The sequence below is a fragment of the Hypomesus nipponensis genome, chromosome 21 (assembly GCF_054491055.1).
Source record: "Hypomesus nipponensis isolate SF chromosome 21, ASM5449105v1, whole genome shotgun sequence".
In the NCBI taxonomy this organism is placed as follows: domain Eukaryota; kingdom Metazoa; phylum Chordata; class Actinopteri; order Osmeriformes; family Osmeridae; genus Hypomesus; species Hypomesus nipponensis.
In genome coordinates this window covers 1025001-1047138 of record NC_140381.1, presented here as the reverse complement: position 1 = coordinate 1047138, position 22138 = coordinate 1025001, and the positions used below count along the sequence as shown (strand labels likewise).

At 50.2% G+C, this 22138-nt stretch overlaps 5 protein-coding genes across 6 annotated transcripts in view; 3 read left to right on the top strand and 2 right to left on the bottom strand.

Moving 5' to 3' along the window:
• Positions 1–1978: 1978 nt before the first annotated feature.
• Positions 1979–6071, bottom strand: hapstr1b (HUWE1 associated protein modifying stress responses b). Its single transcript, XM_084686162.1, has 4 exons — positions 5280–6071; positions 3881–3964; positions 2868–3143; positions 1979–2570 (listed from the first exon to the last, which is right to left on the bottom strand). The coding sequence occupies exons 1-4, from the start codon at positions 5473–5475 to the stop codon at positions 2314–2316; spliced, it is 813 nt and encodes a 270-aa protein (XP_084542288.1). The 5' UTR covers positions 5476–6071; the 3' UTR covers positions 1979–2313.
• Positions 6072–6536: 465 nt separating this feature from the next.
• abcg2b (ATP-binding cassette, sub-family G (WHITE), member 2b) lies at positions 6537–13531 on the top strand. The gene is made up of 15 exons (XM_084685084.1): positions 6537–6731; positions 7460–7519; positions 7762–7879; positions 7982–8137; positions 8244–8401; positions 9031–9182; positions 9368–9460; positions 9592–9740; positions 10325–10476; positions 11295–11384; positions 11775–11899; positions 12212–12366; positions 12462–12551; positions 12649–12701; positions 13381–13531. The coding sequence occupies exons 1-15, from the start codon at positions 6538–6540 to the stop codon at positions 13526–13528; spliced, it is 1893 nt and encodes a 630-aa protein (XP_084541210.1). The 5' UTR covers position 6537; the 3' UTR covers positions 13529–13531.
• Positions 13532–13844: 313 nt separating this feature from the next.
• LOC146237244 (uncharacterized) lies at positions 13845–15658 on the bottom strand. The gene has a single exon (XM_084685802.1). The coding sequence runs from the start codon at positions 15656–15658 to the stop codon at positions 14681–14683; it is 978 nt and encodes a 325-aa protein (XP_084541928.1). The 3' UTR covers positions 13845–14680.
• A 634-nt stretch (positions 15659–16292) lies between these two features.
• arpc1a (actin related protein 2/3 complex, subunit 1A) lies at positions 16293–21565 on the top strand. Its single transcript, XM_084684848.1, has 10 exons — positions 16293–16598; positions 17224–17318; positions 17712–17816; positions 18629–18851; positions 19004–19111; positions 19381–19605; positions 19904–19979; positions 20128–20324; positions 20495–20585; positions 20702–21565. Exons 2-10 carry the CDS (start codon positions 17255–17257, stop codon positions 20738–20740), a joined length of 1128 nt encoding a protein of 375 aa, XP_084540974.1. The 5' UTR covers positions 16293–16598; positions 17224–17254; the 3' UTR covers positions 20741–21565.
• Positions 21566–21853: 288 nt separating this feature from the next.
• arpc1b (actin related protein 2/3 complex, subunit 1B) overlaps positions 21854–22138 on the top strand; it is a 5243-nt gene continuing 4958 nt past the window's right edge. The window contains exon 1 of one of the 2 annotated variants that reach the window (XM_084684847.1): positions 21854–22138. This exon is cut by the window's right edge and continues 22 nt beyond it. The gene's annotated coding sequence lies outside the window, so the exon portion shown is untranslated. The other variant, XM_084684846.1, reaches the window with a different exon arrangement.

The window sequence follows — 22138 nt, the reverse complement described above, 5'->3', positions numbered from 1 at the left end:
GTCCGCTATCAGCTCGGTCCAGATGGCCGTATTCGAGGGGGTATTCTGGAACGTTCAGACACTTGTTGCTTCCCGCGACGTCTCAGCTCCTCGCGGACGTGTGAAACAGCCCTCGCGGTCAGCTGCGCCTTGCGAGTGGTTATCAAACTACGACGAGTCCGCGTCCTCTCTCTGTATCACAATCACTTTAACATTTTCACATTTCATTTATTTGGCAGACGCTTTTATCCAAAGCAAAATACAAATACTGCATGTATAAAGAAAACCACTTTATATTCAAATGACAATCCTAACATTTTGGATGAATGAATTTCACAATTTGAAATTGGCCATATTACTGCAGCATATTGCAAATGGGACATATTCAGTTCCACATGCACTTGAAACATAAAGGTTCGTGAGTTTGATTTCGTAGTGAGCTTATCATGGTCTGCCATTGAATAGCCTACACCAATTTAGTGTGATAATGGACTGCATGCACATTGTGTACCGATGTAGATAATACCAGTTTAGGCCCCCAAAATCTAAGAACTAGAGATCGATGTTGACGACAGAAGAACGAATCAACAGTTAAGGATTTAAAACAAACCTTGAGATCTGGAACGGTTTCAGAGTTCAGATCTTTTCTTACAAATTGTTTTAAAGTGCAGCGCGATTTCAATATCAAACTGGTTCCTCCTGTTCACAACTAGAATAAAATAAACAATTAAGATATTCCTACTCTGTTATCAGAGTTAAGGGTTAAGTTCTGTGCCAGCGCGCTACACATCAAGCGGACTCCTCACCTTTCAAACATGCGGGCTGTGTTGCCACCTTGTGGTGGTTAAGCGTAACCGACTCTGATGAACGGTGCAACATGAACGTTGGTTTACATCGAGGAACTAAGAGTCTCCGGTTTACCCCGCGCGCCAGCCCCCACAGTAACACAGACGCAGGAGCGCCGTATAGGGGGGAAAGTTAGTCAGGGCCCCTTAGAATCGTCCTGTCGGGGGCCCCAAAATAAAAATGTTCATAGAGTCCAAAATTCCTGGGGGTGCCCCTGCAGAGACGGGAAGAAATTCGACACCCACCGACACTGTCTATGACAAAGATGTACAAGATGAGGGAGCGCTTATTTACTCAACACAAGCAAAGTCACAAAGCAAACATGTCGATTCAAAGTTAAAAGCTTTTTTTTTTTATTATTATTATTATTTACTGCCAGAATCATTATTGTACATCAACAACTCAATGGGTTTTTTCACTTGTCGTTTTTACAATATGTACCACGTGTTTCATATCAGCACAGTTATGTTTATATACACTTTAGATAGTCCACAATATTACTGGAAGAGGGGAGAGGGTTCATGGCTGAAAGCATAAAAAATAAAAAAACGGAATTGAATCCATAACAAGATTGTGCTAAACGTGCTGGAGCCCCACAAACACACACAGCCACCCCGGCCAAAACAGACACACACAACCACACACACAACCACACACACAACCACACACACACCCTCTCTGATCAACAACATCCAGTGATAGCAGCTTCTTCAAAAGGCAAAGACAAAGTATGCATACCACACACACACGTCAGTAAGTGGCAGTTTTCCTGACACACACACACACACACGGAGTACCAGAGAGGTCAGTCAGGCGCTTGAGTAACTATGAGGGCCGACCACTTAAGAACCCCACTCTATGTCCCCCTCCTCCTCTCTCCCCCCTCTCCCCCCCCCCCCCCATCATCATCATCCCTCTCTTACCCCCCCCTCCTCCTCTCTCTCTCCCCCCCTCCCCCTAACCCCCCCCCCCACTCCCCCTAACCCCCCCCCCCCCACTCCCCCTAACCCCCCCCCCACTCCCCCTAACCCCCCCCCACTCCTCTCTCTCTCCCCCTAACCTCTCACCCCCCTCCTCTCTCTCTCCCCCCTCCCCCTAACCTCTCACCCCCCTCCTCTCTCTCTCCCCCCACTCCCCCTAACCCCCCCCCCCCCCCCGGATGTTCCCTCAGTGGTCCCAGGTGTGCTGCCGATCTCAGCTACACTGGAGAGATCCTGGACAGAGGCAGGGAAGAGGGGGGGAGGGAGAACTGTGGGAGGAGTCCCACATCATGATGTCATCACTGGAGAGACCATAGTCTTAGGGCGGAGCCTGCTCTGTGATTGGCCGGGTGGGGGAGGATGGTGTGGCTATTTATATATTTGAGTTTTTCTTTATTTGAAGCATCAGGACCAGTCGTCGTCCAGTCATCCATCAGCTGCTGATGAGCAGAGGTGAGGGGTGGGGGTGGGAAGGGGTTTGGGCGCAAAGGTCAAAAAGGGGCGTGGCTCAAAGCATCCGGTTACGTTTGTGAGTCGGCGAGTCTGTGATGACATCACTGCACTGGGCGGATCCCCTCTTGCGATTGGCTGCGGCGACAGTGTCCAGGTGCAGCGCCATCTCCTCGGAGATGAAGGTGTTAAGGTCGACGTCATGGAGACCGTTCCTGCGGCGGCCGGCGGGGGGGGCGGAGCTGTCGCGGAGGTGGGTGGGCGAGCCAGGGGCACCGGAGCGGACAGAGATGCTCGCCATCGCCCCACTCAGGCCTGCAGGGGAACAGCACACAGGTCAGACTCTGGACACACAGTGGAGACACACTGTGTGTGTGGATAGTGTGTGTGTGTGGTGTGTGTATCGTGTTTGACCATACGATTGGGTATCGTTTGAGTTTTTACAATACTGGTGCCAAATCAATACTATAAAATTGGTTCCGGTGCCTGAACCGACACTTAAAATGATCAAATAAAAACAAGGCACAAAACGCCAGTGGATGACATCACTGCTGCCATGTACCTCCACTTTTGCCGTTTTTTGGACTGGCATTAAGTCTGGAAATGACTCACCATGCAAGGCTATGGCCTCTCTGAACGGCTGCAGGTCTGTCTCCACCGACGACACCGTCTCCGTCGACGACGGTCGGCTTGGAGACATGACGGCCAGCTTGGGCGGGGCCCTGGGATTGCGAGGGGGCGGGGCCTTGCCACACAGGAAGCTGATGAGGTCCTCCCGCCTGATGTTTCTTCTTCTCTTCTTCAACCAGGACAGAACTTCCTTGTTCCTGCGCTGGTAGCCCACCTGGATGCCCAGGTCGTAGCTACGCTGGTGAACCTCCACACTCTCTGGAGGGTAGTAGGAGGGGGGGAGCAGGAGGGGGTGGAATGGGGGAAAGAGGGAGGGTAGGAGAGGGATTGGGAGGAGGGAGAGAGGCAGGAGGGGTTTGGGAAGGGATTAAAGGGGGGGGTAAGGGGGGTGGAGCAGAGGAAAGAGAGAGGGCGGGTAGGAGAGGGAGGGAGGGTAGGAAAATGGAATGGAAAGGGATGGATGGAAGGAATGAAGGGAGAATGATGGAGAGATGTAGTTACTTTACACTGTCTGGTAGCTGAGATGTGGTTACTTTACACTGCCTGGTAGCTGAGATGTAGTTACTTTACACTGCCTGGTAGCTGAGATGTGGTTACTTTCCACTGCCTGGTAGCTGAGATGTGGTTACTTTACACTGCCTGGTAGCTGAGATGTGGTTACTTTACACTGCCTGGTAGCTGAGATGTGGTTACTTTACACTGTCTGGTAGCTGAGATGTGGTTACTTTACACTGTCTGGTAGCTGAGATGTGGTTACTTTACACTGTCTGGTAGCTGATATGTGGTTACTTTCCACTGTGTCTGGTAGCTGAGATGTGGTTACTTTACACTGCCTGGTAGCTGAGATGTGGTTACTTTACACTGTGTCTGGTAGCTGATATGTGGTTACTTTACACTGTGCCTGGTAGCTGAGATGTTACTTAGCTCTGGGAAACTTTTAATAGCTAACTCGTACAGGTCAATTAAACTCATACAGACGGTGTCTCGTGACATACCTTTGTACAGGTTGGTAACGGCGGTGGCGGCATTCTGGAACGGAACCCAAAGCGACAGACCTTGCTGTTGTTGGCACACTCGGTCTGCGGAGACACACGGCAACGACCGTTACTATCGTTACCGAGCACAGTTCATCTGCTGTGCCTCTTCACAAATCCCTCCATCTTTATCATGGGAATCTCCATGAACATTGTGGACGCTAGAAATATGTTGTTCAAGTTAGTTTTTAAAGTAGGCCGCGTCGGTGTCTCTCTCTGGGGGTTCTCTAGCTAGCGTGAAGTTTATTTACATCCCATGTCAACTTGCTTGCATGCGAAACGCCATTTTGTCTGAGTACACGACCCTATTTATATGAAGACAGATTCAAATGTTGCCAGCTGGCGCTGAGTAAAACAACAATTTGTGTTAGCTTGCAGTAGCTACGCAATTTAAGAATAACGATAATATTCGCTAAACTTGTCATGTCTTCAGTTAGCTAGCTTCACAGCGGTGGCTGTTTTGTACCAAGTATGTCCGTCTCCCACTAGAACCTCGCTCAAGTACAATAACTATTCAAATGTCTTAGCTTGCTAATCCCCTCGCCATTTTGTTCTGAATATTGTCAGCATTATCATAAACACCCAAATGTGAACAAGGTCGATAATTTTGGGTCCATCTCCAGTGTGTGTGTGCGTCTGGAGGAAGGCCAGACGCTACCGATAAGATTGAGGGTTTGGCCGTAAATAGTAAATAGTTATTTTCATCATATGAACTCCTCCCTGCGCTTCGCCATTTTGTACCTCGGGAGCAGTGCTAGAAGGCGTTAGCCGATTATCGAAAGGTCTGAACGAACAAACAAAAAAACATGAATTCCAGACTTGCCCAATTGTTATGACTTTAGAACAAAGTGATCACATTTCTGAGACGGTTGACTTATTCGCCTATCTCGCAACTGACAGTGACAGACAAAGCCGGCTGTCAACTACTGACCAGGCTGTAGCCTACGACGCACAGTCTGCCAGTGACAGATTCGAGTCTGACAGATAAACTAGCTAGCGCTATCTACACAACTTGACACTTCAGCACTTCTGTGACAAAGTAGCTATTTGCTTAAAAGGGAAAGGCCACTTAAAACCACATCAGTTAAATAAAGCCGTCTATAAAATAGTCTGTATCAACGTTTGAAACAAAGCCAATTCAAATCAACAGTGAAGCTAGCTTTTAAGCTAGGTACCACCGCTAGCAGTGCTACCCAGCTAGAGCTAACTAATAGCTAACACAAGTGAGCTTGTAGCTAGTCAATGCCCTTTGTTGCCTCCCAGTCTTCGGTAGCAAGCTAACACCAGTGTGCTAGATTGGATAGCCAATTATGCTAACCAGCTTGCCGGCTAGCTAACCAAGTCAACCAGGAATGCGGACCTTTGTATAGTTGTGCCACTGCGGTGGCGGAATTTTGAAAAAGATGCCAGAGTTTTTGCGGGCTCTGCTCTGTGTCCTCCTCGCTCGGCTGGTCCTGTTCGGCCTCGGCCAAGCACTGCCGCTCCCATTTCGAGAACCAATGTTCAGGGCCGTGTTCTTGAATCTCCGCTTCGCCCTCATCCTTCTTCTCCTCCATTATAATCGCACTTCGACTAATCTATTCAGGTGCAATAACGTCTAAGACTGTGTCCGTTTCTTACTCCGATGTAAAGGATTTTATTGGCTGATCGCTGTGGTACAGTCGAATAACTCATAAGCAATTGTCGTTTGCTTGCTAGCTAGCTAGCTAAATCCGCATCGTGATAGCTTTCCGCCGCTGCTTTGAAGGAGCTACCCGGTCCCAAACAAACTGAACACTCCAATGACAACACCTCGGAGTTTCTTGAAAACATAAAACCATGCTTGTTACAGAATCCCCGCCTACTTCCTCACCACACAGTAAAACAATTGGTCACAGCCGCCATATGGCGTGGTCATGGGAGCCTTCTTCGGATAATAATTGGACGCTGGAAAATAACGTCACAGAATAACGTTCATCCAGCCACCTTGTTATAGTACCGCATAACTACCGGAAGAGGGCAGTGGTGCTGTTACAGTGAGTGAACTAGCTCCGGCCTTCAGTTCGTAAAGTAGCAATGAAAGCTGTTATCAAACACATAAGTATAAGAAAAAAAACAATAATTACGAGGCGTCACATATTTGAGTTAGTCATTGAAGCTGGATGTTTGGTAACTGTTCACATCTGCACTATTTTACTCGCCGTTGCCATGGTCACAGCCCACAGGTGCTAAGTTCACGTCCCCTTCCCCTTGATTGGGCGTGGCCCTTGCCTTGTCCCTGGGCGATAGGCTGGTGGGGTTGTAAAGAGGTTAGGCTGGGTGAGGTGAGAGTGACAGTACCAAGCCTGTTTCAAAGCTGATACCATTTTCCTGTACTGGATCCTGATGGAAGGTCCAGTTCTTCTTCTACCTGTCAGTTGAGCTTTCAGACTATCTGTCCGTCTGTCTGTCCTCCTTCAACATTCCCACTTATTTCTCAAGTCTCCCCTCTGCACCTCTCTCTCTCTCTCTCTCTCTCTCTCTCTCTCTCTCTCTCTCTCTCTCTCTCTCTCTCTCTCTCTCTCTCTCTCCACACATATTTTCTTGTCTCCCAGTCTTCATACATCTTGCTCTCTCCTCACCCCTCTGGCTCTGTCACCATGGAGCTGTCTGGTTGCCAGGAGGGGGTGTATGTGCAGTGTGTGGACGGGGGCCCCAGGGACGGGGGCCCCATGGAGGGCCCCATGGAGGGGGGCCCCACGGTCACCTTCAGCCGGCTCCACTACAGCGTGAGGGAGAACAGGAGCCCCTGCAGGAAGAAAGGCCCTGACAAACTCATCCTTAAAGATGTCAGGTAGGGTGTGTGAGTGTGTGTGTGTGTGTGTGTGTGGGAGTCAGGTGGCTGAGCGGTTAGGGAATCGGGCTAGTAATCTGAAGGTTGACAGTTCAATTTCCGGCTGTGCCAAATTACATTGTATCCTTGGCACTTCACCCTACTTGCCTCGGGGGACTGTCCCTGTACTTACTGTAAGTCGCTCTGGATAAGAGCGTCTGTTAAATTTACATTTCATAAATAGTCTTAAATGACTAAATGTGTGGGTGGGTCTGTGTGTGAGTGTGTGGGTGGGTCTGACCGTGTGAATATGAATTTGTGTATATAAATGTGTGTGTGTGTGTGTGTGTGTGTGTGTGTGTGTGTGTGTGTGTGTGTCTGCTGGTAACCAGTAAAAGTCAAGCATTTACAACAGTGAGATAGGACAGAGTGAAACAATTCCTGTATTTTGGCATGTCTCAACTGTTTACATAAACATCTCTACATACGTGCAGGGTACTAGACCATACACTAGGGTAAACTCCAGCATCATGGTTATGTGAGTGCACGTGTTATTGTAGATATGCTATCAGGGTAGTTTAACTGGCCTCACGTTTCATGTTACACAACCTGTACTTGGCTACACACACTGCCACCCTGCCATTGGTCAACTCTACTTTCCCACGTCCATTTGATTGGCTAATGTTTGTCAGTGGCCTTTCGTGATTGGTCTGTGTGTTGTTTTGTTGTTGTCTGATTGGCTGATCCAGTGGCATTATGAGACCAGGGATGAACGCCATCATGGGTCCCACAGGAAGTGGAAAAACATCGTGAGTTTCACACACACACAAATGCACATGTACATAGGACACAGTCACCTTTCTCACTACTTTCCCTTTGGTGTCTGTGTGTATATGTGTGTGTATACGTGCCTGTGTGTGTGTGTATGTGTGTGTGTGTGTATATGTGTGTGTATACGTGCCTGTGTGTGTGTGTGTGTGTATGTGTGTGTGTGTGTGTGTATATGTGTGTGTATACGTGCCTGTGTGTGTGTGTGTGTGTGTGTGTGCAGGCTGCTGGATGTGATTGCGGGCAGGAAGGATCCAGCAGGGCTGCGTTCAGGCTGTGTAATGGTGAACGGGAAGGTCGTGACCTCTGACCTCAGGCTCATGTCAGCCTACGTGGTGCAGGTGAGGGGTGATATGACCCGATCACATGACCCAATCCCATGACCCTCCTTCCTCTCACATGTCCCTCCCCCCCCTCCCCCTCCCCCCTCCCCCCTGCTCCAGGATGACATTCTCATGGGGACTCTCTCAGTGAGAGAGAACTTGCTGTTCAGTGCCAACCTGCGTCTGGACCCAAACACTCACTCCAGCTCCCAGAAGCACAGTAGAGTGGACGCCATCATCCAGGACCTGGGACTGAACGACTGCCTTCACACCAAGGTACACACTCCCACTCACACACACACACTCACACACTCACACACCAAGATATATATGGGAAAATGTGTCCAAAACTTTGACTGGTACTGTACATACATGTGTGTAGATAGGGACAGAGTTCCTGCGGGGGGTGTCTGGGGGGGAGAGGAAGAGGTGTAGTATCGGTATGGAGCTGATCACGTCCCCCTCTCTGCTGTTCCTGGACGAACCCACCACCGGCCTGGACTCCAACACTGCTGGAGCTATCATCACCCTGCTCCAGAGGTACACACACACACCATGTACACGTACACACACACCATTACATTTAATCATTAAGCAGACGCTCTTATCCAGAGCAACTTACAGTGAGTACAGGGACATTCCCCCGAGGCAAGTAGGTTGAAGTGCCTTGCCCAAGGACACAATGTCATTTGGCACAGCCGGGAATCATCCGGCAACCTTCTACTAGATCGATTCCCTAACCGCTCAACCACCTGACTACACCTGATTTTGTCGCTAACAGTTATTAGCAATGCTAACATACCCTATATCGAGCACCTGCCTTTTTCCAGTTCTTTCAAATAGATAATCGAGACAGGGGTTAGCAATAGGCCAGACTGCTATTAGTTTTCTGGCTATTTTTTCGGAAGCTTCCCTTCTAATGCCGACTACAGCTAGTCGAGCTAGAGTCATTTGATGTGTTTAGAAACGTATTTAGCATTCTACCTGTGCTAGATATAGGAGACGTTAGCATTACTCATCAAAATCATACTGTAACACACACACACACGCACATACACACACACAGTGCATACACATGAACACACAGCCATTCTAACCTCTGTGTGTGTGTGTGTGTGTGTGTGTGTGTGTATATATGTATGTGTGTGTGTGTGCGTGTGTTTGTCCAGACTGTCTCGTCGAGGGAAGACCATCATCTTCTCGATCCACCAGCCCAGGTTTTCCATCTTCAGACAGTTTGACTTCCTGACTCTGATGCACCGAGGAGAGCTGGTCTACGCTGGCCACGCCCACAAGGCCCTGGGATACTTTACTGACCTGGGTGAGGAGGGAGGGGGGAGGGGGGACAGAAGAGCAGGTGACATTCAGAACAGTTCCATGACAATGTTTTTATGTATGAACAATATGGGTGTTGATTATAATAGACAGATGTTATTATGACATCATAATGGAATGGTGGAGTGTGGGATTATGACATCACAATAAAATTAGTAAGTGTTCTGGCAGGGTTCCACTGTGAGCCATTCAACAACCCTGCTGACTTCTTCCTGGACATCACTAATGGAGAGGCCCGGTCAACCTTGGAGAACAAACACACAGGTACATACACACACACACACACACACACACACAGGTACATACACACACACACACACACACAGGTACATACACACACACAGACACACAGGTACACACACACACACTCTCTCTCTCTGACCTTCTTTCAACAGAAGACAATAATCTGTTAGCGCTCCGTTACCAGCAGTCCTCTCTGTATCAGGAAGTGTGTGACCAGCTGGACCAGGTGACCAGCAGCCACAACCTGCAGGTCAAAGGTCAAGGGCAGAAGGCTGCCTATGTCACTTCCTTCTGGTACCAGGTCAGATAAAGGGAGTGTGTGTGCATGTGTGTGTGTCAGAGTGTGGACGTTTTCCCCCCCAAATTCGAAAGTTTGAAAACAATTTTGAAAAAGGTTTGCATCATTTATGACTACTTGATGACTACTGTACTCTATTGTACTATTGTACTATTGTACTATTGTACTATTGTACTATTGTACTATTGTACTATTGCTCTGCTCTAATCAACTCTGTTTTAGGCTTCTCTGTTCTCCCCCTCTCTTTAAAAAAAAGTGTTTCATAACAAAGTTAGCATCATTTATGACTACCTGATGAGGAATCACAAGGTCTTCTTTACGTTAACATGAGCGAAAAAGTGTAGTCAGCACTTTTACCAAAACTTTTACCAGAGTCTTTTTAAACATGAGTATCTGAACAGTACTTCTACTTGACTGAAGGATGTGTGTACTGTACCATCTCTGCTGTGGGTGTGGGTGCATTATTGCTTTTAATTCCGTTTATGAGTATGATGTAACATTGTTTAACATGTGTTTGTTCTCGTGTGCATGTGTACCTATGTGTGTGTACCCGTGCATGTGTACCTGTGTGTGTGTGTGTGTGTCAGATGCGTGTTGTGTGTGGCAGGACGGTGCTGAACTCTCTCAGGAACCCCCAGACCTCCTATGCTCAGATGGCTCTCAACATCTTCTTCGCTCTTTTGGTGGGACTCATCTACTACCAGCTCCCCCTCACCCTGCCTGAGGCCCTGCAGAACAGGTACACACACCTGACTATCTCAGAACAGGTACACACACCTGACTATCTCAGAACAGGTACACACACCTGACTATCTCAGAACAGGTACACACACCTGACTATCTCAGAACAGGTACACACACCTGACTATCTCAGAACAGGTACACACACCTGACTATCTCAGAACAGGTACACACACCTGACTATCTCAGAACAGGTACACACACCTGACTATCTCAGAACAGGTACACACACCTGACTATCTCAGAACAGGTACACACACCTGAGGCCCTGCAGAACAGGTACACACACCTGTCTATCTCAGAACAGGTACACACACCTGACTATGTCAGAACAGGTACACACACCTGACTATCTCAGAACAGGTACACACACCTGTCTATCTCAGAACAGGTACACACACCTGACTATCTCAGAACAGGTACACACACCTGACTATCTCAGAACAGGTACACACACCTGTCTATCTCAAAACAGGTACACACACCTGTCTATCTCAGAACAGGTACACACACCTGACTATCTCAGAACAGGTACACACACCTGTCTATCTCAGAACAACAGGTACACACACCTGACTATCTCAGAACAGGTACACACACCTGACTATCTCAGAACAGATCTGTAGTGTCCTTCAACCCCAGAGTAACACAGCATCAGATAATGTAATCTCTCTGCCCTCTTTCAATCTCCCCTCCCTCCCTCCCTCCCTCCCTCCCTCCCTCCCTCCCTCCCTCCCTCCCTCCCTCCCTCCCTCCCTCCCTCCCTCCCTCCCTCCCTCCCTCCCTCCCTCCCTCCCTCCCTCCCTCCCTCCTCAGGATCGGAGCGTTCTTCTTCCTCATTATCAACATGGTGTTTGGAAACCTGTCTGCTGTGGAGCTGTTCATCAACGAGAGGGCACTCTTCATGTGAGGGGGAGGGAGGGGGAGGGAGGGGGAGGAGGGGGAGGAGGGGGAGAATGGGGAGGAGGGGGAGAGAGGAGGGGGAGGGAGGAGGGGGAGGGAGGGGAGGGAGGGAGGGAGGGAGGGAGGGAGGGAGGGAGGGAGGGAGGGAGGGAGGGAGGGAGGGAGGGAGGGAGGGAGGGAGGGAGGGAGGGAGGGAGGGAGGGAGGGAGGGGGGAGGAGGGGAGGAGGGGGAGAAGGGGAAGAGAGGGAGGCTGAAGCTATTATTGTGGCAGTCTTCTCTAAGTAATTCTGCAACTTATGTGTATTTGTGGTGTGTGTGTGTGTGTGTGTATGTGTGTGTGTGTGTGTGTGTGTGTATGTGTGTGTGTGTGTGTATGTGTGTGTGTGTTACAGACATGAGAACTCCAGTGGGTATTATCGTACATCTGTGTACTTCCTCTCTAAGATCTTCGCTGACCTCATCCCTAACAGAATCATCCCCATCTTCGTTTTCTCTGCCATTGCTTACTACATGATGGGTAACACACACACACACACACCACACACCATATACACACAACCTGGACACACACCATAGACACACACCATAGACACACACCATATACACACAACCCGGACACACACCATAGACACACACCATAGACACACACCATAGACACACCATAGATACACACTCACTCACAGTACCTGTATATCAGTTTTTTATTTCAAATTCTTAAATCCTTCCCCATTTCTCCTTCCAACCCTCCCCCTCCTCCCCGTCCTCCCCCTCCCTCCTCCCCACTCCTCCCTCCACCTCCCCCTCCCTCCTCCCCACTCCTCCCCCCCAGGTCTGAAGCCAGCCTTCACGTCCTTCCTGTTGTTTGCCTTGACCATGTCCCTGGTCAGCCTATCAGGAGTGAGTCTGGCCTTCCTAGTCTCCGCCTCCACCTCCACCTTCGCCATGGCCAACATCCTCATCGCCCTGCCCTTTGTCTTCATGATGGTGACACACACACATACACCTATACACACACACACTCACACATATATACACACACATATACACGCTCAAACCCCCTCATGTGCTTGTGTCTTCAGGTATTTGGAGGGTTCCTGGTCAACCTGAACGCCATGCTCAGCTGGTTGTCATGGCTACAGTGGATCAGCATATTCAGATACGGACTGGATGTAAGGGGGGGGGGGGGAGGGGGGTAGGAGAAGAAAGATTGTTCATCACCTCATATATATCTTTTCCTTCCTCTTCTCTCCCTTTCTCTCTCTTCAGGCGGTTACCATAAATGAAATGACAGGACTGGTATTCTCCAGTAATAACACAATGTGAGTACACACATGCACAAAAACACATCTCCCCCACCCCTCCCTGTGTGACCCTGTGTGACCCTGTGACCCTGTGTGACCCTGTGTGACCCTGTGTGACCCTGTGACCCTGTGTTGACCCTGTGTGACTCTGTGTGACCCTGTGTGACCCTGTGACCCTGTGTGACTCTGTGAACCTGTGTGACCCTGTGGTGACCCTGTGTGACCCTGTGTGACCCTGTGTGACTCTGTGTGACTCTGTGTGACCCTGTGACCCTGTGTGACCCTGTGTGACCCTGTGACCCTGTGACCCTGTGGTGACCCTGTGTGACCCTGTGACCCTGTGACCCTGTGACCCTGTGTGACTCTGTGAACCTGTGTGACCCTGTGACCCTGTGTGACCCTGTGTGACCCTGTGACCCTGTGACCCTGTGACACTCTGTGTGACCCTGTGTGACCCTGTGTGACCCTGTGACTCTGTGTGACCCTGTGACCCTGTGTGACCCTGTGACCCTGTGTGACCCCGTGTGACCCTGTGACTCTGTGTGACCCTGTGACCCTGTGTGACCCTGTGTGACCCTGTGTTGACCCTGTGACTCTTTGTTGACCCTGTGACCTTGTGTTGACCCTGTGACCCTGTGTTGACCCTGTGTTGACCCTGTGTGACCCTGTGTGACCCTGTGACCCTGTGTGACTGCAGCCTCCCGGGGGAAGTGTACCTGGAGCTGCAGGGGATCGACTACAGCCCCTGGGGGTTCTGGAGGAACCAGGTGGCCCTGCTGGGCATCATGTCAGTCTGCATGGGCCTGGCCTACGTGCAGCTCCGCAGGGTCAACCGCTGGAAGTGACACTCCGGGGGGGGGGGGGGGGGGGGGGGGGGGGGGCTGTGTGTGTGTGTGTCTGGTGTGTCTGGTGTGTATGTGTGTGTGTATGTGTGGTGTCTGGTGTGTATGTGTGTGTGTATGTGTGGTGTCTGGTGTGTATGTGTATGTGTGGTGTCTGGTGTGTATGTGTGTGTGTATGTGTGGTGTCTGGTGTGTATTTGTGTGTGTGTGTATGTTGTGTGTGTGTGTGTGACTGGATTAATTCCATAGAAACAACATATCAATATACCAAATCAATAGATTTATTTACATTTACTTCATCAACAACTCATCCATCAAAATCTAAATATGAAACATCAAAATCTGTGTTTTCAAATGGTTGTATCTGCTTATTATAATTTTGCTGTTATTATAAAGCCAATACGTTCATCGATCAACAGATTAATGTTTCCAGTAGAAAGATCTTCTGTAATCACATCATGCTAATAGTGACATGTAGGTAATTGTATCAAACCAGTTTCCTGAGTGATGTGTATCCTTTTTTATTGTTGTTGTTTATTTAAAACTATTAAAGATCAAAGTTTAAATGGGAGAGTCGTTATCGATATCACTGCAAATATCAAACAAGCCCGGTTGGGTGCACAACGCTCGTCTTGACCGTGTATTTCCTCGACTCTGAGTAGATGAGCCGCTAAGCCCATCAGCTTGTGTCAGAGCAGGAATTACCGTTCTACGCTCGTGAACCAGAGTGCAACTTTAAAGCTGCTTACCGGTATATCTGAGAAGTCACATCAACAGCGTGCCTTTAGTCAGCAACGCTGTTGTCACAACACAGATAACAAGCTATATATAAATAACATTTTGGGCGGTAATGTCCCCTACGGTACGTAGGTCGTGACTACTAAAGTGTTCTACTCCTGATCATTATCCTCGTGACAAGTGCAAACTATTTCTGGCCAGAGCGTGCCACTGGTTTCTATGTCACCCACGTCTCAGCGGTGCGCACAGGTAAACTGGATGCATGGGTGCTGTTGAACACACGCGAGCGCAATAGATAAGACAACAATCTTTACAAACCCCAAAATACAAACTTAAATATGTGAGCGTTTTGTCCATGATGGCACGCGCGCATTAGTCCGTCTAGCCTATACAAAAGTGTCCAAATATCCCTTTTCTTCAGAATCCTTTTAAGCTTGCGCTCTTGTCCATGGTACAGAGCGCCACCGGTGCGCTTTCGAGCCCACGGAGCCACTCGGTGCACTTCAGCACCACGCGCTCGTCGAGCGCGTTCTCCTCCTCCTCGTATTCCACATCGTCGTACTTATGCCGATCATTCAGTAGCGAAATCTTCACCATGGAGCTAATGTCTCCCGGTAGACCAACGTTGTTGGTCTGAGTGCTCGGTACGCTAATCCCTCGTGGTCCCGGTCCGGGAGTCCGTTTGGCGACGGTATTCTCCTTTCTTCTCCGGGTAGGGTCCACGAGCGTGACGGTGTTGGTGTTGTCCCTGACGGCTCGGTACTTCTCTGCGCTCCGCCTCTGCAGGAGGAGAACCGCCTCTGGGGTGAGCGTGAGCGTAAAACGTGTCTCCTTCCGCTCCGGTTCTGGGTCCCTCGCCTCCGGAGAGCCTCTTGAGAAGCCGTGCCCCCCGCCACTTCTCCGCTGCGTCTGCGGGACAGAGTCCCCCGAGCTAGACGCGAGGAAGCTGCTGCCACCGCTCCAGCTTTTGGGTAACGTGTATGTCACTCTCTGTGACGGTAGCCAAGGGTTCCTGCCCTCCACGCGGAGCGCCGCCGAGGACTTCCCGGTGGGCACGCGACTCCTCGGTTGGCTCTTTCTTCCGAACTGCTTCAAGTTAGATGTCAGACGGTCCTTCACCGAGCTGGGCTTGTCATCGCGCGGAATCTTGGTGGTGGTTATCTTAACGGCCGACGGTGTCCCGCTAACGATCCTGCCTCTCCCGGAGACTGCTGGTACGGAAACCGAACGCTGGCGCGTGATAGATACAGGAGGAATAAACGGCATTTTTACGATGCAGAGAATCAGGTAGGACAGAAATTCGGTTTTGCTCGTGAATTGTAAGAAGAAAGAGAACGGCATATAGGGAGAGTTGTTACTGGACAGCATCAAATGATCCGCGGCATTGTCATCCATGCAGGGTCGTTCCTGACTTTGGAGCCCCTTGCACTAAAACTTCCATGATAACTGTGACGTTAGAAATCACGCGGAGCTTTGAAATGCCTTGGATTTAATCCTCAAACCGGAGGGGGCGTGGGGCTGCTCCCCGCTAAAACCCGCGCGTGGAAGTGAATGAAGTGCGTGTCTATTAGGCCTATTTCAAAGACCATTACGCACATGGTCTCAAATAGATGCGCGCGAATGTGGAGTGTGACAGGGATGACAGAGTGCGTGTGTGCGTGATGGGATTAACTGGAGATATTTCTGTACATCTTCAGCCTTTAATTAAATGCATTTCTCCACGTGAGAAACGTTTTATTTGAATGTGTCATGTAAAGAGTTCACGCGCAAGATGCAATATCATAGGCCCCACGCAATTATTAAACGTTATTTGTTTCTTTGCCTGGATCAGCTAACTGTGCCTGACAGATCTCACCATTAATTTCCTTAACCATTTCGGATGGTTGTTTTTTTGGAAACCCGTTATGGCTCAATTTCCCCCCTTTACCAAACCCCCCTACACTGCGTCTTTGAACGAAAGGATTGTGATTTCATTATTGCACTTGCCCTACTCTGCCACCAGAGGCAGGTGTCTGAACACAACACTACTGCACCGGGCAGTCGCTTGACATTCCAGTCTGAGTGTGTGTAACCTGCGAGCTCGCTAGCTGCATGCTAAGCTTACGGACGTAGCTACAGGTAGACGTTTTACCGTCAGCTCACCGCCGAAAGAGCCTCGTCGTCGTTTCCTGGTTTTCTTGACATCCCCCCGCCATTCCTGGACGAATTCGTGTCGACTGCCCAGAGTCCACGAATTCAAGTCCATTATTTAGCCTGCTGCACTAGACAAGCAGTCGATTCCACATTTAGACGGAGGAAAAGAAAAATCTTGACTTAGCTATCTGTCAAATCTAAGGTGAGTTAGCATAACGTATCTGGCAGTGCCTCTGGAGCCGGTGTAGGACCGTAGAGAAGTCGCAGGATGGAATTCCTCGATAAGGCCTGGATTTTACGGCGAACGAGAAAAAACATTATTTGGCATGTTTCGTCTCCAAATGTTTGTTTATTGGAGAAATGTTGTATCAGTTAACATTTGCAATATTTCCATTTTGGAAATGAAAAAAAAAACGCTATTTAAGATTTAATAGCTTTTAGGTAATTGCTTTGCCGGCGAAACATGTTAGCTAGCCAGACTAGCTAGGTCCTGCATAATTTACCGCAGTACCCATCTAGTTAGCTAGCGTTAGCCAGCTATCTGGCTAGTTGTAGCTACAAGTGTAGGTATTCGTTGTGGCAGATGCTAAAGCCAGCAAACTAATCTTTTGAGCTTCACCTACTGTAGCTGTTAACGTGTTTAGACTAAAGTGTCTCCCTTGTTGCAGAGACGCACTTAATGAATACATTTTATTGGCGAGCTTGACAACCGTATGTGTGTGAACCAGGATGCTAACCAGGGTAGCCAAGTGTTAGCGTTACGTTAGCTAGCCTCGTCATCCTAGCCAGCCAGTCAGTCATCAGGGTCTCTCTGTGTCTCGCCCCAGGGTAACTCGTCCGCCACCGGCCACACCCAACATGTCCCTGCAACAGTTCCTGCTCGAGCCCATAACATGTCACGCCTGGAACCGGGACCGCAGCCGTAAGACACGTTAATACCTCCCGGTAACACAGCCGCCGGTCAAACTAGTTGAACCGCGTCTGGTAAATTGTGTGGTGTTCATGGATGAATGAGAGTGCAGTTTCTTGTCTTAAATCCCTGCAGAATCTCTAGACTCGCCTACCCAGATGGTGTAATGGTATTGTAAGTTATATATTATAATAATATAAGTAACGTTAGTTATATTAAGCTGGTAGATGTGGATATTTTGCACCGTGCCTGTAAGTAGGCAACAGACCGTTTCTTGATTGATCACCAAAATAATGTTACAACTATTTGCTTGTGATCCTTGATTGTCTGTTGTCCTTTCTATATTTGGATAAAGCCTGTCTTTCGTCCTGTGTAGAACTAAAGTCTGTGTGTCCTCCTGTGTAGAAATCGCCATCAGTCCCAACAACCATGAGGTTCATATTTATAAGAAGGCTGGAAACCAGTGGGTGAAGAACCACGAGCTGAAGGAGCACAATGGCCACATCACAGGTACTGTGAGAGTGTGTCCTTCTGGGTGTGTGTGAGAGTGTCACTGTTTATGTGTGTGTCTTACTCTGTGACCAGCTACACACTGGCTGTTGTAAAGGTGTACATTAACCATGCATCCCTTTCTCCATCCTACCCTCTCTCTCCCTCCTCTTCACCCCTCTTACCCCCTCCCCCTCCTCCCTCTTACCCCCTCCTCCTCCTCCCTCTTACCCCCTCCTCCTCCTCCCTCTTACCCCCTCCTCCTCCCTCTTACCCCCTCCTCCTCCTCCCTCTTACCTCCTCCTCCCTCTTACCTCCTCCTCCCTCTTACCCCCTCCTCCTCCTCACTCTTACCCCCTCCTCCTCCTCCCTCTTACCCCCTCCTCCTCCTCCCTCTTACCCCCTCCTCCTCCTCCCTCTTACCCCCTCCTCCTCCTCCCTCTTGCCCCCTCCTCCTCCTCCCTCTTGCCCCCTCCTCCTCCTCCCTCTTGCCCCCTCCTCCTCCTCCCTCTTGCCCCCTCCTCCTCCTCCCTCTTGCCCCCTCCTCCTCCTCCCTTTTACCCCCTCCTCCTCCTCCCTCTTACCCCCTCCTCGTCCTCCCTCTTACCCCCTCCTCCTCCTCCCTCTTACCCCCTCCTCCTCCTCCCTCTTACCCCCTCCTCCTCCTCCCTCTTACCCCCTCCTCCTCCTCCCTCTTGCCCCCTCCTCCTCCTCCCTCTTGCCCCCTCCTCCTCCTCCCTCTTGCCCCCTCCTCCTCCTCCCTCTTGCCCCCTCCTCCTCCTCCCTCTTACCCCCTCCTCCTCCTCCCTCTTGCCCCCCACCCCCACCCCCAGGCATCGACTGGGCCCCCAAGAGCGATCGCATCGTGACATGCGGGGCGGACAGGAATGCCTATGTGTGGTCCCTGAAGGAGGGCGTGTGGAAGCCTACCCTGGTCATCCTCAGGATCAACAGGGCCGCCACCTTTGTCCGCTGGTCGCCCCTGGAGAACAAGTTTGCTGTGGGCAGCGGAGCCCGGCTCATCTCAGTCTGCTACTTTGAGTCTGAGAACGACTGGTGAGGGAGGAGGGGGGGGAGGGAGGACAGATGGATTGTTTGAAAAGAGAATGGATAGAAGGAGGGAGGGGTGGATGGATGGAGGGATAGATGAAAACAGGGATTACATTGTGCTGTGTTTCACCACAGTATGTTTACTTTGTGTGTGTCAGGTGGGTGAGCAAACACATCAAGAAGCCGATTCGCTCGACCATCCTCAGTCTGGACTGGCACCCCAACAATGTGCTGCTGGCTGCTGGATCCTGTGACTTCAAATGCAGGTAGAGAGAGGGGGGTGGTAGGGGAGGTAGGGGGAAGAAGGGTGTTGAGATTGTGAGTCATGAAACCTATTGGACTTGCTTATTTGGGAATGTTTATTGTTCCCTCCCTCCCTCCCTCCCTCCCTCCCTCCCTCCCTCCCTCCCTCCCTCCCTCCCTCCCTCCCTCCCTCCCTCCCTCCCTCCCTCCCTCCCTCCCTCCCTCCCTCCCTCCCTCCCTCCCTCCCTCCCTCCCTCCCTCCCTCCCTCCCTCCCTCCCTCCTCCCCCCCAGGGTGTTCTCAGCCTACATCAAGGAGGTGGAGGAGAAGCCAGGCCCCACCCCCTGGGGCAGTAAGATGCCGTTCGGGGCGGTGCTGGCGGAGTTCGGGGGTGCTGGGGGGGCCGGTGGGGGCGGGGGCTGGGTACACTCAGTGTCCTTCTCCTCCTCGGGGAACCGCCTGGCCTGGGTCAGTCACGACAGCACCCTCACCATGGTGGACAGCGCCAAGGGGGCCATGTGAGTGTGCATGGGGGGTCTACAGGTGTGGGGTGTGGAGGAGGGGGTCTACAGGTGTGGGGTGTGGAGGAGGGGGTCTACAGGTGTGGGGTGTGGAGGAGGGGGTCTACAGGTGTGGGGTGTGGAGGAGGGGGTCTACAGGTGTGGGGTGTGGAGGAGGGGGTCTACAGGTGTGGGGTGTGGAGGAGGGGGTCTACAGGTGTGGGGTGTGGAGGAGGGGGTTGGAGTCAGTACAGAATGGAGTTCAAGGTGATATGGAAGTCTAACTGTCTGTGTGTGTGTGTGTGTGTGAGACCAGACCCTCTCAGCTGAAGACTGAGTTCCTGCCTCTTCTCAGTGTGATCTTCGTGTCGGAGAACAGTGTTGTAGCAGCGGTAAGACCCCCACACACACACACACACACTGTCTCTCTCCATCTCTGTTTTCTCTATATAACCAGCTTACGCACCATGTCTTTCACTTTAAAATAAGCTACCGATGTATCATGTCTAACAGTGTGTGTGTGTGTGTGTGTGTGCGCAGGGTCACGACTGCTGCCCCATGCTGTTCCGCTGCGAGGCGGGGGGGGGGGCCGTGGTGCTGGTGTGCAGGCTGGACCAGCCAAAGCAGGCGGCCCAGAGGAACATCTCAGCCATGGAGCGCTTCAGGAACATGGACAAGAGAGCCTCGAGCGAGGAGCGCAACACCGCCCTGGACACCCTGCACCAGAACAGCATCACGTAAGACGCACACACACACCCTGCACCAGAACAGCATCACGTAAGACGCACACCACCCTGGACACCCTGCACCAGAACAGCATCACGTAGGACACACACACACACACCCTGCAGTTCAGAATTAGAAGTTGATTTGTGAGTGTCACTGGTTCTGTGTGTGCCCCCCTCAGCCAAGTGTCTATATATGAAGGAGATAAGAGAGACTGTCGTAAGTTCTGCACTACGGGCATAGATGGAGCCATGACCATCTGGGACTTCAAGGTACACACACTCCACACACAAATATATATACATATATATATATATATATATATATATATACACACACACTCCACACACCCCCATGCTAACTCCATGTTGTGTGTTTCTCTCTCCAGAGTCTAGAAGCTTCTATCCAGGGACTCCGCATCATGTGATCAACTAATGAAGGAACCACACTGCCTCCTCTCCCCTCCTCCCTAATGATGCGGCCAGTTTCACCATGCTAAAGTGTCTGCTAAAGCACTGACCACAACACACACACAGCCTACACACAGTACAAAGACACAGACACACTACACGCGTGCACTACATGCAAACACACCACATACAAACTAACCACACACACACACTCTCTCAACCTCTCAGAACTGACCAGCTGGGTGACATCACTGTTATTGTTTTGTTGTTTGTTTATAAATAAAAAAAATGAAGGGTCACAGGTTAACGAGCCCTCTGATGTTACTAACAACCTAACTCGGCCCCTCCCCCACCCACACACTTGTGCTGTGGTGTGTGTATGTGCGCCGGGGTGTGTGGTGAGGAACCAAAGCCCCACTGAGCGATTCTACCTGGTCTGTAAGCATGTCTGGTTGGAGACAGTTTGAAACTGCTCTTGAATGTTGAGACAGTTTGAAACTGTTCAATGACATTGAGACAGTTTGAAACTGTTCTAGAACATTGAGAGGGTTTGAAACTGTTCTAGAATGTTGAGACTGTTTGAAACTGTTCTAGAACATTGAGAGGGTTTGAAACTGTTTGAAAGAGTATTGGGACCTATTTTTGTTTGTTTTTCTAACCACTGATTAAAAGTGATTGAAGTTATGAATAAGAAATATTGTGGAGTCATAGTTTCCCAGACAAGATGTTGTCGTAGACGTGCTGACATGCTCAACCCAGGGAGTGTCATGGTGGGCCATCGCAGACTCAGGAGGGATCTCTGTCATGTACATGAAATACAAAATAAACCATTTACACTACAACACTGTCTCTGTGTGTGTGTGCGTGTGTGTGTGCGTGCGTGCGCACCTCTACACCAGGAAGTGATTACTGGCATCTAGTGGCACAGAAGAGACAGAAAAAAGAGACTTCTGTTTCTTCACCCACAGCTTTTTCTCTTTTTTTTCCACCTCCCCCTCAACCTACTTACCCTCCCCCTCAACCTACTTACCCTCCCCCTAAACCTACTTACCCTCCCCTGTTCCTCTTTTTGCTGCTCCCTCTTAAACCCTCGCTCCCTTGTTTTTTTCTTTCTTTTTTTCTTTTTCAGAACTGGCTGTTCCTCCCTCCACTCCTCCCTGTTTCTGCTGAAGTGAACCTTTTGGTCTCCTCCCTCGCTTCCTTATTTTGCGGAAGCAAACCTTCTCCCCCCTCTCTCTTCACTTCTTGTTTCTTTGCAGAAAAGTTTCAGCCCTATGTAGAAACCCCCTCCTCTCTCTCTTCCTCTCTGCTCATTCTGCTGTTGGCGTTCGCGTTGACTGGCCAGAGTCCGCGAGCTTAAACTTGTCTTCTCTTACCTAGTCTGGGGCTCTCCCATCCTTGCATCTTTCTCCACC